This window comes from Exophiala viscosa, assembly GCF_022695815.1.
Source record: "Exophiala viscosa unplaced genomic scaffold EDD37scaffold_10, whole genome shotgun sequence".
In the NCBI taxonomy this organism is placed as follows: domain Eukaryota; kingdom Fungi; phylum Ascomycota; class Eurotiomycetes; order Chaetothyriales; family Herpotrichiellaceae; genus Exophiala; species Exophiala viscosa.
This window is the reverse complement of record NW_026944362.1, coordinates 632,279-648,514: the sequence shown is the minus strand read 5'-3', so window position 1 is coordinate 648,514 and position 16,236 is coordinate 632,279. Positions and strand designations below refer to the sequence as shown.

The 16,236-nt window shown below is 50.4% G+C and overlaps 7 protein-coding genes across 7 annotated transcripts; 6 read left to right on the top strand and 1 right to left on the bottom strand.

The window, feature by feature from the left end:
• Positions 1-105: 105 nt before the first annotated feature.
• On the top strand, positions 106-1,703 carry EDD37DRAFT_638218 (uncharacterized protein). Its single transcript, XM_062817088.1, has one exon. The coding sequence runs from the start codon at positions 278-280 to the stop codon at positions 1,388-1,390; it is 1,113 nt and encodes a 370-aa protein (XP_062667369.1). The 5' UTR covers positions 106-277; the 3' UTR covers positions 1,391-1,703.
• A 34-nt stretch (positions 1,704-1,737) lies between these two features.
• EDD37DRAFT_638217 (uncharacterized protein) lies at positions 1,738-5,059 on the top strand. The gene has a single exon (XM_062817087.1). The coding sequence runs from the start codon at positions 2,093-2,095 to the stop codon at positions 4,607-4,609; it is 2,517 nt and encodes an 838-aa protein (XP_062667368.1). The 5' UTR covers positions 1,738-2,092; the 3' UTR covers positions 4,610-5,059.
• Positions 5,060-7,044: 1,985 nt separating this feature from the next.
• Positions 7,045-9,154, top strand: EDD37DRAFT_118969 (uncharacterized protein). The gene has a single exon (XM_062809303.1). It carries the CDS (start codon positions 7,404-7,406, stop codon positions 8,904-8,906), a length of 1,503 nt encoding a protein of 500 aa, XP_062667367.1. The 5' UTR covers positions 7,045-7,403; the 3' UTR covers positions 8,907-9,154.
• On the top strand, positions 9,085-11,395 carry EDD37DRAFT_119060 (uncharacterized protein). The gene has a single exon (XM_062809305.1). It carries the CDS (start codon positions 9,404-9,406, stop codon positions 11,054-11,056), a length of 1,653 nt encoding a protein of 550 aa, XP_062667366.1. The 5' UTR covers positions 9,085-9,403; the 3' UTR covers positions 11,057-11,395.
• A 781-nt stretch (positions 11,396-12,176) lies between these two features.
• Positions 12,177-12,899, top strand: EDD37DRAFT_638207 (uncharacterized protein). The gene has a single exon (XM_062817086.1). The coding sequence runs from the start codon at positions 12,287-12,289 to the stop codon at positions 12,773-12,775; it is 489 nt and encodes a 162-aa protein (XP_062667365.1). The 5' UTR covers positions 12,177-12,286; the 3' UTR covers positions 12,776-12,899.
• On the bottom strand, positions 12,892-14,321 carry EDD37DRAFT_673131 (uncharacterized protein; the record flags this gene model as incomplete). Its single annotated transcript, XM_062819469.1, has 3 exons — positions 12,892-13,561; positions 13,603-14,192; positions 14,248-14,321. The coding sequence occupies 3 exons, from the start codon at positions 14,319-14,321 to the stop codon at positions 12,963-12,965; spliced, it is 1,263 nt and encodes a 420-aa protein (XP_062667364.1). The 3' UTR covers positions 12,892-12,962.
• Positions 14,322-14,429: 108 nt separating this feature from the next.
• Positions 14,430-15,743, top strand: EDD37DRAFT_119014 (uncharacterized protein). The gene is made up of 3 exons (XM_062809304.1): positions 14,430-14,893; positions 14,947-15,305; positions 15,358-15,743. The coding sequence occupies exons 1-3, from the start codon at positions 14,539-14,541 to the stop codon at positions 15,436-15,438; spliced, it is 795 nt and encodes a 264-aa protein (XP_062667363.1). The 5' UTR covers positions 14,430-14,538; the 3' UTR covers positions 15,439-15,743.
• Positions 15,744-16,236: the final 493 nt, after the last annotated feature.

Below are 16,236 nucleotides of genomic sequence, written 5' to 3'. Positions count from 1 at the left end.
AGTGCCTGGAGATGACCGATCTCGGAGAAGCTTTACGAACGAAATGCGGGGAGTCGGTTCGTCGGCTTCATTGGCCGTCACATATATCTTTCTCCAAGGTACGAGTACATACTTGAATACATTTGCATATCTTTCGACTCTTTCTGCTGTGTCGACACTTGCACCTATCCGGATAGCGTGCCGTGATCTACTGGGCTACTGCAAACGGCGGCTTCAACAGCAACATCACTGATCCTGGGACGGTACCTGACAGAGCCTCGATCGGCTGAGAGCGATCATGGCAACGCCTATTCGCTTCTGTCCGCGCTGCACACGTTTAACTATCATCACCGATTTCCGAATCAGCAACCATCGCAGTTTTTCCTCTTCGGCTCGAGCTTCGAGATCTGCCGATCCAAAAGTAATAGCAGAGGCTTTCCTAAGCAAATTTTCCAAGGGTCAGACCTTTGTACGAAAGCAGCTACTAGATGCAAACCAGCTACGACTCTTTTCGCTGACACTAAATCGGGCACATCTATGGCCCAGCTCGGTGTCTTCATCGACAGAAATCCTGGAAGAATCTGAGCCTGTCGCTGGCACTCCTCTTCCACCATACTATCATCTTGCCTATCTTACCCCTGCCCAGCTACCTGGGACTCTGGGACTGGATGGAACCGATGCTTCTTTCAATCCGGATGAGCCATTTACCAGACGGATGTGGGCTGGTGGATCGTCTCACTGGCCTGGAGCTGACCCGAGTGCGACTACTCAATCACTGTTGAGGGTAGGAGATACTGTCACAGAAGTCACCAAAGTCTTGAGCTGCGAACCCAAAGTCATTGGCAAAACGGGTGAAGACATGCTGGTGGTGAGAGTGGAGAAGGAATTCCGAAACAGCAAAGATGAGCTTTGCGTGCTGGACCGGCGTAACTGGGTCTTCCGCACAGCATTGGATCCATCAAAGCCCGCGCCGATAGTGCCAAAACCGGCTGAATTGTCACAGGCACAGCTCGATGAGGCTGCTAAGGGCAAACTTGTCCAAGAGTACAATCGCAGCGAGGCGACACTATTTCGGATGTCCGCCTTGACCTTCAATGCTCATCGGATCCACTACGACAAGCCATGGGCGACCGAGGTGGAAGGACATAGAAATGTGGTTGTTCACGGACCCTTAAATCTCATTGCCATGCTTGACTTCTGGAGGGACAACACCAAACAAGCAGGAAAATCGTCTCAAGATGGAGTGTATTACCCTAAAGAGATCGAGTATCGAGCCACAAGCCCGGTGTATGCACGAGAGCTATATCGAGTGATGATGGATCAGGATGCAGTGAACCAGACGAAGGCCGAGATCAAGGTCGTCAGCAATGATGGAACCACGTGCATGAAAGGGACTGTGACTGGATGGTAGTCTTCTTGGTCAGCTTGCTATCATCGAGAGGACCTTTATTGGCCTGAGGCAGGCTTCGCCAATTTGGGAGCGGAGTGTGTAGGATACTTCAGTGGCTGAGACTTGGGAAGATCTCACTGACGGTGTTTCCGGGGCCGGATCTGTTGGGGAAACAATAGTCGACTCACACCGCTTTTATATGTTGAGATATACGAACAGAAAGAGACTAAGAGTCTTCAAGATGCATGGTGAGACACACAGAAACGTCGTCTTACCAGGATCCTGCAGCAAGGCTTCGGCTTCGGCTTCCTTAACTTACCCTTTTTACCCCATGTTCCGTGTTCCCCTTTCTAATTTTAAGCTCCAGTTTCTCTTTCCCCGCGTCCCTTTGACTCAAACATTCTCCGCTGCCTCCATCTTGGTTTCTGCTCGAGTCCTGCGGCTCTGCTCCTTCTCTTCCATAATCCCTTCTCCCTGCCCAGCTTTCTTCACGATCGGTCCGTCAACCCGAGGCCGGACCTTCGAGATACGCGCATCGATCTCAAGCGCTATAGTTGACCAGAACACGACGTCGACGTAGAACCGAAACCCCATCTCCGGCAGACACTCCATTGTGCATACCGCTGCCCATAGTCTTTGGAAACCTCTCGTGCCTCCTTACTCGCCTCCCTGCGCTGCGCAAACCCGCCAAGCCATGTCGCTGGCGGTCGCCTTGACGACGCAATGATCCCTCAGACTCCCTCCGTCACGGTTCCCGCAGACAGCTCTGCCCAGCAACTTCTACGCCTCGGGAAGCCTTTCGTCGAGTTCCCGAGGTTCAGCATCCTCGATCTGCTGAACGAGAAAGACCATAAAGGCAGTCCTGTACCATTCTCCGAATGGCTCACGAAACGGCTACAACTGGGCCAGCCTTTCGTCATTGCCGATTTTGAAAAGCTAGATACATGGCCGGCTCCGAGCTCTCACGATGGACATCAACCTGGATTTGGTATCGAGAGGCTGATCGAGTTGAGTACCAAGAAAAACATACCAATCAGGAACTGCAGCACTGGCCGCGACCTGTCGTTTACTCTCAAAAAGTTCGCCGACAGCGCAAGGCAGTCCTTTCCCGAGTTCCAGAATCTATATGCACGAGACCTACAATGTCCTCCAGAATGGCTGGAACAGTGTCGCAAGATTCTACCTACTGAAGTCCAGTGGGGTGGACGTCTGGACCTATTCCAATGGTTGCCACAGTGTGCACGAAGCGAGGTCATGATGGCCTATGTTGGCAGTGAAGGGAGCAGTTCCGGGTTCCACCGCTGCTTTTCAAGCACTGTCGCTCTCAACTTGCTGGTCGAGTCGGACGATCGACCAGTCGTGTGCATTGGTACAGACTTTGCCTCGCAGAAGAAGTATGACTCTTTCATGTCGGCTCGAGGCGTCTCTCCTCATTTAGACTGGCTCAATCTGAGGACGGACGAGCTTCTAACTGCTGACTTCCCGCTATATGCCTATGATCAACGAGTAGGAGACCTCGTTATCTTCCCACCAGCCACCGCCCATCAGATCTGGAATCCGTCCACGCTTTCGGCCAAACTGGTGTGGAACATACTGCACCCGTTATCCCTCGAAGTCGGCTTTCAATATGTACAGGCGCCTTTTAATCGTTTATGCCACCCCGATGTAGCTCGGACAAACCTATCGCTCGCCTGTGCCATGCTCTCTTTGCTGCAAGACAACCAGCGGATCACCACATCGTTACCGCTGCCGCCGGATTTACCTTTACTCTCCCGCTTATTCAAGCAAATGGTTCACGACGAGTCTGTTGAATCCCGGCTTGTCACTGATATCACTTTGGTACCTATACAACCGGGGACAATTGCAACGTGCAATTTTTGCAGTACCGCGATCTGGAATCGCCATGTGCGTTGTACGGTCTGTGCAGATTTTGACCTTTGCCTGCTTTGCTACTTGAACGGTCGGTCTTGTGAGCATTCACAATCCTATGCATGGGCGGAACTCGTCCCTCCCGAGCAATGTACGAGAGTCCTCAATCGGGCGAGGGAAATACTTGGCTTTCAGCCCGAAGAGCCACCTCTTCCGGATCGGTGCAAGACTTTGGGGACCGCCGTTAATGATCTTATGCGGGCGAGATTGTCAGGATCCACCAAACTCTGCCATCTCTGTCGGATCGACCATCAGGAATGGAAAGGTCATAGGTGCGACAAATGCAGTGCCTTTTTCTGCTACCGCGGTCTCTTCCGACATTTTGACCAATATCCTGCGGATGTGCTGCGGCACAAAGGCATCTGGATATGCCCAAAGTGTGGAGAAACCTGCAACTGCCGTTGCTGCCACTTTGTCACAGCATATGTGAAGAGTGAGAAACCTGCCAGCAAAAGGAGAGTCAAAGCAGGCGATGCGAGAGGTAAAGTCATGGGTTTCGCCGATAATGTCTTTGACCAGAAGCGTAATCGACGGGAAAGCAACGGGAACACCAATCTTCCTGGCGTTGCTCAGATCACGGGCAAGAAGCGAACGATATCCTCGTCTGGTGATCCCGGTCCCGCAACTCCTTTGAGGAAGATTGAACTACCCACGCCCGAACCAGACTTCTCAACACATTCAAGGCTTTTGTCTAGAGAAGGTTCTGACCTTGTGATGGATGCATTCGGGACTGTCAACGGCAATCTCCCGACCTTGCTTCCAAGTATGAAGACTTTCCCAGATGGACCCGACTTTATGGTAAGTCCCTCTGAGGAGCGGCATTCCAGAGTCAGCAGTTCTCCAGGCATTGCATCACTTGCATCAACCGGGATAGGTGGTGGACGAATACAGAATAATACACTACCGCCGATACTGGGCCATACCACACAGAACGGCATATTCATACCGCAGAACATGCTGAGCACTCCGAGCACGGCTCACACGACGTCACCGACCAAGGCCGATGTTCTGGCGGCGACGGCGAACAAGGTTCCGACCGCTGCACTCGACGCATCGATCGTCGAATTGGAGACACAGCTTCGAAATCTCAAGAAGTATGAAGAGGAGTTTATTGCGTTGAACCTCGAAGATAGTCGGAAGATGCTCGCGACGCACGTTGCTGAGTTGGAGAATCAGATCAAGACTAAGCGACGGGAGAAGAGCCTCCTTCTGATCGAGAGGCTGAAAAGGGAAGGATTCGGTGGGTTGGCAGCGTCTGTGGGGAAAGAGGTCGGTTTGGGAATTGATGCTGTTGCGAATGGCAATGCTTGAGGAGTTGAACATACTTTATGTGAGGATGGTACTTGTTGATGACATGACGCATAATCTTTACGTCGAGCTAGGATGAGAGTACGGCGTTTTATACCCTGTACGAAGGACATATGGGTTAGGTATAGTCAATGCCAAATGCAGACTTTGGCGGCATCGGTTTGCTGATTATGGCGCAGCATGAGTATGGTGCCAAGTATGGTGTCCGCATACGTTCCGTAGCTTTCTCGTATAGGCGGAGGAAATGTGCCTAGCAATATGGCAACCCAGCAGGCGAGGCAGTGTGATAGTGCTGCGACACTCAAGCGGGTTGCGATATCAGTGTACCAAATGCATTTCCATTGCTAGTCCAGTCTCTTTTGGGCGGCCACAATCGTCCAACCTGGTTGCCCCAGCTGCCAAGCGTTGACAACCAGAATGGTCTAGCCTCAAGTTCAGCAAATCCACGTGTTTTATTTGCTTCTCCTTCAACGTTGACGGTGACCTCTTCTCACATTCGTCGTCATATTAAGGCATCGATCGAGCAGCTTTCCTGGCCTCATCGACCAGCCGACTCCTGCTTCTCAAACATGCCAGTCCCCCCTTCTCGGTGCTGTTGGTGTTCCTGATTGCTCATCTATCCGGCTTAGCCCCGTTTTGCGGCTGGTTTGGGCATTCAGCTAGAGCCTTCACCACGTCCCGTAAGCCTCCTCTGAGGTGAGACTGCGACCATTACTATTTCAAATTGTGCGACTATACTCAGCGAGTACCTCGAAACAACACAGATCCAGAGGTGACGACGGCGCGACCGAAAACACCTCTATCTAATCAGGTATTTGAAGTCTTCCTCAATCAGCTCCAGTTCGAAAATCTGCGGCGGAACTCTGTGGCGAAATCACTGACAGGTCTCGCATCCCAGTCCCTAGTATCAGTAGCCATCACGACCGAGGCCTGTACAACTTACATGACCGTTGCGACGGCACTTTCAGTCCCAAACAATTGTGAAAGCTCTTCACTCAACGAAACGTTACGATTTTGTGTGGTTAGCCTATCAAAAACGTTTCCGGTCTTAGTCCTAACGCGCCTGTCTAGGAATCTCACCCTCCTGCAGCGACTTCCAGCCGCCTGCCTTTTTTCCATCTCTTCTTCAACTTTTCTTGAATTTACTTACTTCTACACCCGTCTCATCACCAACATTGAAGCAGACAATACATCATCAACAGTCAACCCGACAACACATCATCATCAGTCAAGCCGACAATACCTCATCACTAGTCAAGCAGGCGAAACACTATGACTATCCGAGCAGTAAGTAACATTTTAAGCCTCAAGCAATGATGACGCGTCTAACGGGCGGTACCCGATATAGTCGAAAGTGTCCAAGCCCAGCAAGAGAGCTAAGCCGAAGAAGACGTCGAAATCGAAGAAGACCGAAAACTCAACGGAGAACCCCGAAGCAGTCAAGGTCACGATCGGTCCTGATTTTAGCGACGTACCGCCATTACCTCTCAAGCAAAAGATCGAGCAATTGGAAGACTATCTCAAAGACCCGGAGTGTGCCTATCAGACCATCAACCTGAACTTTCTGATCGAGTACTACAAGAATGGCGGAAGGCCTCCACCAACGGGGCACACTTGGTACATTCTGGATGGCAGCAATATTGTGAAGGAGCTCCCAAAGACAACCGGTCCTCCATGGGTCATATGGGCTGAACATGGCTTCCTCCTCGAGACCTCATCGTCTCCCGGTCCTACAACTCGATCGCATACTAAGCAAGTTCTCAGTCAATCCCAAGCGCTATCAGCGAACACCGATGTCTTTCCGAAAAGAGGTCCTCTTTCTCAATTCCGTCTAACTACAGCAATAGCTGGATAGTATCCGGGACAAACTACATTCCATCAGGTAAGGCACTCCAAAATCATTTGGATCCTATACTGAGTATACTAGCTCTTCGCCTGTATCCGCATGTCTCCAGCCTTGGGGGGGTAACCCGAACGCAGTAGTGCGGATAGCCATGATCAACGACACTGGCTCGGATAGGTATCGTGGCTTTTTTGGGTCTATGGGTCTCAACACTGCCAATGGGCTAGCCCGGCGCATCCAAATTATTCTTGATATGCAGATAACGACAGCGGATGGGACTACCCTGACCCCATGGTTTCAAGAACTTTGTGTGTCGCTCCTCATTCTCCTGGTATTGCAAATTATCGACTCTCTGGCAAGGGTATGCGAGAACACTTCTATTTTGCGACCGCACCTGGCAACAACCATCTACACTATGGGACGACGAAGAATGGTGTTGTACGAGCTCTTCCTGTTGTTTGAATGGTGAACGGGAGCTTCACCTCTGGTGGTTGGTGACTTGAAGTCTGCCTGATAGGTTCCCAGGTTGTTCAATTGAAGAAAGCATATTGGTTCATTTCCCGTGGTTGTCCCACTGTTGCTTCTGAGCGTAGACGTGACGGAAGTTCGCCCACGTGTCTCTCTTGGGATCGTTCAGGACTGTGTGATAATCCACCTGCAACTTGGAGCTGCTCACACTTGCACGAAACATGCTCTCAGGGTCCCAAGACCCCACGGATCAGACAACTCCATCGATCAGAATTTGACGAACGCCACTGCCACAGTACAGACAGCATTTTTACTGCATACCTGCCTTGATTTGCTCGACCTGGGGAGCCCACCTGCTGTATTCATCAGTCTTGGCACTTGCAAACTTCGTTCAAATCGACCAGCCGATGCAGGACCCGCACAAATAGTGGTTCATGAGCGTCTGTTCAAGAATGAGAGCATGAGACGAAAACTGATGCTATCAAGATGGGTTTGGGAAGACCTCGAAACAACTCAGACCCAGACGTCACGACAGCGCGGTCCAAACTACCTCTATCCACTTGGGCTCTTCCTCAATCATCTCCAATTCGAGACTCGGCAGCAATATCAGTAACATGTCTCGCATCTCAGTCCCTAGTACGATCGGCCATCAGTGCTCCTCAGACTGGTAAGGTCGAAGCTCCCAGAGATGAAAAGACACCACAAATCAGACAGTCTCCATCGATCAGACTATTCAACACTATCAAACACCGAATGGTACGCTCTGGCATTGATGTCTACCATCTTAACGAGACCCGCCTTTCCTGGTGCCTTCCGCGCAATGACGACCCACACGTTGACAGCATCGTCACAAAACTCCTCGAGTCACCCTTGATGGTTTCGGATGACGAGCTGAAAACAATCCTTGCCCTCGAGACCGACAAATGGACCACCAAAAGGAAAAGAGTTGGAGCACATCACTTCTACATTCGCTCCTACCCCATGGAAGTGTCGCTCTTCATAAAACTTTCCCAACTTCTTCTCGATAATGCTTGTCCAATCCAGAAATTGAAAGGTTGGTTGAACACCGCACGGGGCTTGCAAGACAATGACAAAATCTGGTTGAGGTATTGCGGGACCACTGAAGAATCTGTCTGGGAGCGTCAAGCCAAAGTCTACCATCAGAGAGACTCGTTCTACAGTTCCTTCTTTGGACTACTGGACTCCATGTTCCCGGAAAACATCCGTGATTCCAGCACGTATGAGTTATCGAAAGCTCGGATCGACTTTGACCTACATGAGCAGCATATCAATCTTAGAGAGCAAGCTCTGATAGCTCTTTTCGGGGTCGAAAATCTACTGAACGGACAGACTGGCGGCAAGGGGTGTACGCTCTCGCTAGATCTCGAGGACCAACAGTGGTTCAATCAACTACGAACGCAGACGTACTCCTTATTGATGTATCAGACATCACCAGTCTCGGAGTCTATGAGGAAACATATCCAAGTATATGTGCAAGATGTGAAGGCCTACAGAGACGAGGCTGGTCATATGTCCGGTAAAGCTGGTTCAGCACTGAGCAAAGACGTCAGCCGCATGATGGCTCGCCAATCACTGGCCCGGACAGCGACTATCAGTGGACGAGTGCCTTCTGCAATCATCGGCATTGATCCGATCGAGGAGAGCTTCAAGCAGGGACAAGGCTTCTTTGAGAACACCGGTTCGGCCAGCACGAATGTCGTTCGTACTATCATCAATCAGATGGTTGCGTGGGAACTCGATTTACGTCAGGTGGATCATACTCGAGTCCTAGGAGTGCATTCGCAGAACTTATTGCCGTTCACGGATATGTTTCCATGGCCAAAGAAAGAAGACAAGAACATTACGGCAGCTATGGAACTAACGGCAACATTCGTACAAGCACTGAATCCTATCAACATGTTGACATTTTCTCACATGGCAAGTCATTCTTTACTCACTGTCATAGCGTTTAAACTAACAATATGGTAGGTCTCAAGTGCAGCCGCGACTGGTTTCCAACATGCGAATGGAATCGACGTTCTCGAGTTCGTGGATACGGTCGGAGTTCCTCGGCTAGTCGAGTCAGGCGACCAACTCGAGCCGCTTGTTCATGTTCTCATCCCCAGCTATCATCCTGGCTCTCTGCAGCAGTACTCCGCCAATGTTCAACCTTTTCTGGCCAAGATCATTACGTACACTTTCTTTATATGGTGGATGGGTATTCACCATGCGATGACGATTTCTCGGACTCCTATGCCGGCTGCAAGACTCAGCGAAAGTGTTATGAAGGCTATAACTGAAGTCTGTGGCCCAGAAACAGCGTTTAGAAGACGATTCCGGACGCTGAAAACTCAGTTCCGTGCTGTTTTAAGGGAGCACCAACAACAGCTTAGGATGCTCAGAAGCATGATCATACCCCGACTTCCGCAAGAAAGATTGAATCACGGCTAGAGAAAGCGGTAGCTGGACAGGAGGTTGGTCGTGGCATGCCCAAACCGGTCCACACGCTAACGGGGACTGATACACATTCGCTGGAACTGCGTTCTTTGTCGTATCTTTGGGAGCGAGCCGAACAGCAACTGATTGTTCTGGTGAAGTCCGGTCGAGATTCAGGCATAATCCGTGGAAAGAATGTCATCAGGAAGCAGCTTGCTGAGCTCGCCCACTTGCTCGCCATCTTTTCCGGATCCAGCATAAGTGCTGACGAGGTCATGGCTGATGACCGAAAGTTAAAGGCCGCTGTCAAGTCCCTGAGAACCTGGCTTGATAAGAAAGTATACTATTTCCAGGCAAGTACAGAGCGAGATATCAGCACCGCATACAGGCAATATTTTGCTCTGATCGAAGAGAGGGAACTCGATCTCGCGAATGCTCTCAGATGGGAGCAGTTCCATCATAAGCCGGCCGCCATCCCCTGGGGCCGATATCCTTCCGGCATAGAAATTCACGTCCGAGCAGGAAAGGGCCATAACAAACGCGCACTACTATTATTCTCCTGGACCAATGCGGATGGCGAAGCTTGCAATCTTTCCAAAGTGTTCCTGCCTGACGGCACACAGTCACTTTTCGATGCAGATGCCAGAAAGATCTTCTTCTGTGCCGAGCATATTGAGATACGAGATGGAGCTGGTCATATTCTTGGAAGAGGCCGACATCAGAACATTACGGTGACTCGAGATGAAATGCTGGCCAAATTATCGGAGGACCCACGCAAAGAGGATTTCATTGCTTTCTGGGACCACCAGCTTGAGACAACAAAGGTGAATCCGAGTCGAAGTCCGACGTTCGACGACTCCCAAAAGTTCACGCCACGTCGTCCTACGGATTCTCACTTACGAGCGAAGAGAGTGGTACAAAGCGACTCCGACACGGTTTCCAGTTTGGATCCATCAAATACGATTGGTTTGAGGTCAGGAACGTCTTTAGGCTCCGTGTCTCCGAATACCCGTGCCACCAAAAGCTACAAGCCGTTATCCAAAAAAGCTTCTCGCAATGCAAGTCCTACAAAGCGCTCGTTGCGAGCAGATCCGTCAGCAGCGCAGCCATCCAAACTCGAATCCGGCACGAACAACATTCCGTCCAGATTCAGCAGTCGTAAGGCAGCTGAGCCTCCCTCCAACGTGGAAACGGCCCCCATTACAAAAACGAAGCTTGTACCGAAGGCCGCTCACGACGGTAGACCGCTCATTTACAATGCGGGTAGTGTCAACGAGGAGATTAAAACAATCAAGGATAGTCTGCCAATGAGACAAGCAGATGCTTTGTGGTTGTTGAACGAGTTCCTCAAAGCGGAGTATCCGCATGGTGGTGAAGTCATTTTGGCAAGTCCTGTCCGCTTTCCTGCCGTCGATTCAGTGTGGACACGTCTGGAAAAATTCTGCCGCACGTCTAAATACCGAAATCATCCATATATTGACCTCATGGAGAGCTGGGTTGAGCTCGGCAAAGGCGTTGGCGAAGGAAGAGCCAAGCGAGCCATTCTCTCACGACAGTTGACAGCAGCCTTCAATGTTCTGCGAAAGAAAGTGACAAGTAAACAGGTCTTCATCCGGCCTCAACCTGACATCAAGGCAAAGTGTACAAACGTCCTGACCGTGTCAGCAGATGTGAATCCAGTGGTTCTGGGAAATGACAAATGACGAGACCAAAGTCCAGGGCTTTCTTGCGGTGATTGTCATCAGACTACCTACGTAGCTTCCAAATCAGAGAATACTGCTGATCTATACCTGTTTCTTGTCTAACGGTTCCAGCCTCATCAGTCACCGGTTACTTGGATATTGGCATCTCGGTGATGCTTCCACGACTCCAGTGCTGCGCGGTCGCCGCCGAAAATACTATCTTCTTCACATCACCGTCACCAGTTGCTTCAATGAGTGCTTGCCATGCCTGCTCATTAACAAACTTGATTCAGAAACTCACCGAATGTTTCTGGTGGTGAAGATAAATCATGTTAAGCACGTTGAGTGGAGCCATGTTTGACATTTAATTTTCAGAACTCAGAGGAATGTACCTCTTTCATGACGGCGTCAGGTCCGGATAAGGTGAATATTTGGAACAATGCTTCCAAAAAACTCAGAGTCATCGGGGAAAGCATGGACTGCTGTCCGGTGGACATGATACTATAAGTATCCCCGTTGACCCAGCTCCACGTCCATTCAGACTCTACGATGTTGCTTTTCTCATCTCGACGGCTGTGAGCCATGGCACTCTGATTGGCACTTCGAAATAAATCCGTCACTATATATATATCGATTCGGGTCCGACTGCTGCGGCTTCTCCATCGACATGGCCAGCGCCACTTACGTCAATCGTCCGAGATGGTTGTTTTGGATAGCCTCCGGCCGATCATATATTGTGAGTCGGAGCTGGAAGATGGTGATGGCTGGCCTCCAAAGACCGAGAGAGAGACGCAGAACTATGTCTGTCCCCCCAAAGGGCAAGCCAGAACAAAGAGTCTGCTACTTATGGACGAGCCTGCAGCAACAGAGCACCTATATGCAAGAATGGCGGCGACGCATTATGCAGTTCCGAGGTACTATTGCAATGAGTATCGACAGCATCAACCGCCGGCGCCAGGGCAGAGCTACTGCGTGCCTAGCTCTTCCGCAAAGGGCCGAAAACGTGGAGGACGAAGAGCAACAACCGATTCGGAACTCGCACCAGACAATTCTTTGGATGTTGATGTCTTATATCAAGAGCCAGATCAAAATGCAAAGGCCAGATGGCGAAAGGAGATGTCACAGCCAGATGCATGGAGGTCCGCCAAAATGAACCGTGCCGCGGAAATCGTCAAGAAACGACTCTCGGAAGATTCTGGAAAGATCATCCTTTTCGAACTTTTCGACGCCAGTCAATTCATACTGACCAGAATGTGCGAAGCTCACGGTTGGGAATACGTCCAGTACACAACCTCAGCAGGGGATGACAATGCTAGGAAAAGAGCCGACAGTATGTTCAAAAATAATCCTTCCGTAAGAATCATGATCGCCTCGACAAAAATGGGAAGTCAGGGTTTCAATTGGCATATGGCAAATACGGTCGTGTTTTTGACCCTCGACCACACTCCGGGCGTGGTGGATCAATGCATAAAAAGAGCTGCCAGATTTCCCAACAGTAGGGACGTCCATGTTTTCACGACAAGGGCCCAGGAGTCGATCGACACGCATATCGAGCAAGATATTTGTGCGCCAAAACGGGAGCAAAATCAAAAACTACTGATGAGCAGTAAACTGGAGGGCTTCGCAACTTTCGACGAGATCTCTTCGATGGACGCGAAACAAATCGTATCGATGTTGGATTCTAAAGAGATGCCAGACCGGGGACATACAACGCTATGGGCTCCGGGTGTACTTCAATGAATCAAGGCATGCAGGATTAGATACCAGTATTGGTAGTTTAGGATTCTTGCATTTCTTGAACTTCCTTCTAGCTAGAAGAATACTGAACACTTGCAACCTGCTAGACTTGCTCATAGCAAGAGCTTGGTCCTTTCCTTTCTGGTCCTCTAACTAACTCGCGCACGAGTATTGGCTGATACTTCCCAGATCATTCGGCTTTCACGTCGCCGTAGGGAAAGCTACATTCAAAATCTGCGTCCAACTCGTTCACCAGAGCTTGAATGAAGGCTTCTGCTCTTAACAATTCGCAGCAGCTTTCCCAAGCTAACAGGACGAATAGATTGGTGGCGAGCTTTCTCACCTCCGACACTGTGTGGACGCTGGCAACAAGCTCGGTGAATATGGCGTCCACCCACTGAGGATGTTCCTGTGGCCGTTCAGTCGCCCATATATCCACCTCTCCATTCTGGTACTTGCCAAAAATCTCCTTGATTCTCGCAAGAGCGACGGATGTCTCTGTTACTGTGTTCCGCAACTCGTTTTTGTAGCTGAGTTGGAACCATACAGCAGTCCTTGAAAGTTGGCCAATGTCGGCGTCAAAGTTGGAAAGTCCGTCTTTCGTGCTGGTACTTTGTCTAACTTCTTCAAGACGGTCTGTCATCTCGCGACGCTGCTGCGTCTCTGTTTTGATCTCACATTTCTCCAGCTCAGCACCATCGGTACTTCTGTCCAATTTGCTCGAGGGAATGGCGTCGTCGGAATCCAGTGTTCTCAACCTCACACGTCCATTGTAGAGTGTTGCGCGCACTTTCGATGGTGCGAGAGAATGTTTTCCTCGTTCAGGCTACCTTCATCTTGTGAACTAGGTTGAAAACGTTTCTCATCACAGAACAGGAGTTGGTGTGCCTTGCCGACTGGAAGGAGGAGTCTTTCCACCACAATTCCCATGAAGATAGATGTTGGTTCAAATCCATGGACTCTTAGCCACTGCTGCAGAACTTTGCAATCATGGCCTTTGGCCTCCAATATTCTGCTCAGAGTATCAGATACTGATGCTGCCGGGTCTTGAAGTTTGTCCCATCTCCACTCTGTAGATGCTGTGCCTGGCACATAACCCTTGCCGTAGGTTGCAGTATCAAGTATTTTGATCAAACTGTCTCTGATGTTCCTGAGGGCGAAGAAGACTTGAGATATTGCCGTTTGACATTTGACTTGGAAAGTCTGCCTCTCGTACAGAAGTTGGCATTCTTTTTCAAGTGTCGAGACCAACAAGTGATGAGGCTCCATTGAACGCGGGGGTACTCTCGCTTCGCTCATGCGTGCGGCTCGTTTGGACAGGTCGATGTCTTGAATGCGGCTATACAAAGCCAGGAGACTCTGGTGCTGAGCTGCGGTTATGGCGCAAATCCCATTGGGTAACACGTTTGCAGAGGGTTTTCTAGAGTATTGCAGATCAAGTGGGACGAAATCTTCCTGAAGGGGCTTTCGCATACGAGTCTGTCATCGATAGGTCCAAGTTGCCTTGGAGTGACGCAGCGCAGTGAATGATCGCCGCACTATCTGCCATGCTGTACATGGCAACATATTGTCGCATCAATTGGCACACCCCTGCACCTCAGGCTTGTGCTGGCTTAGCTTGGCTTGGCATTTTGGGGGCCCACGTGGCCTTACCTACCTAGGCATCCTATCGGTATCATGCCCACCTGCGCTATCCTAAGCCGCCGAACACCCCACTCAACTAAAAACGCCAACGGGCTCGAATCCCTTCTCGATCGCAGGCTCCAATGATGTCGACCAAACTCTCCCCAGAGATTGACAGATCATCTACCCCGCCCCAAACTCGGTCGACCGACTTAAGCGAAAATCGTGATTATTTTGACAGTGACAGAAGAGGCGGAAAATATCATGGATCGTTCAAAGATCGAGACACGGAGAGTTCGAGGCGGAATGAGTATCTGATTGAGCTGCGCAACGCATTCGAGGACTTGAGAACCAAATTTGCCACCCTGGACGAAATACATTTCCAGAAGGGAGCAGAAGCTAGAAGCCACAATAAGAAGTCCCGGTCGAAAAAACAAAACTTGCTTCTCAAGCCCGATGGTTATGGCACTCCCCCTATCGTTGATCGTCAAATTCTGGGTCGGTCCATCCGCTTGGTATCAAACTAAATGGTCATTTTAACCGAGACACAGATTTCAATTTCATCTATCACGAGGAGGCACGCACTATATTCATGGGCCGGTTAGCAAATAACCTGGAAGTATGGACATCGATATCGCAAGACTCGCCAAACCCTCTCCGCTATCTTCTGGGAAATCAAGGTGGATCTAAGGTTCGAGAAACAGAATTGGCGCTTGTTGATGACAGTGCATATCCGATGCATGCTATAATGGAGGAGCTAAGCCTTCGTCGCGATTGTCAATACGAAGAGGTTCGAGTACTTGACCTGGAAACTGTCCTTCTCGCGGCCTTGTGTTGCTTCCAGGCAGGTTGGGAAGCAGGACAGAAGTCTGCATTGGCTCTCTGGGTTTGTGAATTCATCCAGCATGTGGTAAGTTATCGCGTTCTCGACGATCCGGCAGCTACTGACAAAATGACCGCAGCTTGCGAACACCTGGAGAAATCCTGCCCTGCCGCCGCCGCTGCCGCTGCTATCACCACCATGGACGCCATTGATGCAATGACCGGAATCAATAGCACAGACTTGAGCGATAGAGCGCCTGGTGCGCATCCTCGACATAGGCGTGGATCGCGCCATCAGGCGTCCGGACTCGGCTTACCAAGATGATGAGCTTCTTCAGAAGCTGCTGAAAACCTTACGAGACGGCAGTATGAAGCTGCCCAGGTCATTGGACCTTGGAGACAGAATATCTCTCCCTGACTGTGTGGAACGGGACAACAAAGTCCTGTACAAAGGACGAATCTAGGTGCCTAAGGACAATGGACTCCGCATGGCTATTATCGACGCGTATCATGGTCTTCCGGGCGCAGGCCACGCTGGGTAGATCGAAGACATACGCCACTCTCAACCAGACCTACTATTGGCCTGGGTCGCACAAAGAAATTGGTTGATTCGTACGAAATTGTCATACTTGCCGGCGCTCGAAGGCATTCCGCGACGCCTACACCGGTGGTTTGCTAACAACTCTGGGTACCTGAGCGCCCCTGGCTGGAAGTTGCCGTGGACTTGGTGGTGGACCTCCCTCCGAGCAAGACAAACGGTATCGTCTACAACAACATTATGACGGTCACGGATCGACTATCGGAGTGGCGGACTTTGTTCCCTGTACTGACATGAGTGCACGAGCGACTGCAATACTATTCGTTCGATACGTATACTCTCAGCACGGCCTCCCAGAGGGGACTGTCTGGAATAGAGGCACTCATTTCACCTCCGAATCCTCGGAGCATCTGTGCCAGAGACTCAGGATCGCACGGATAATGTCAATGGCTTACCACCCAGAAACGGACGGCCAGTCAGA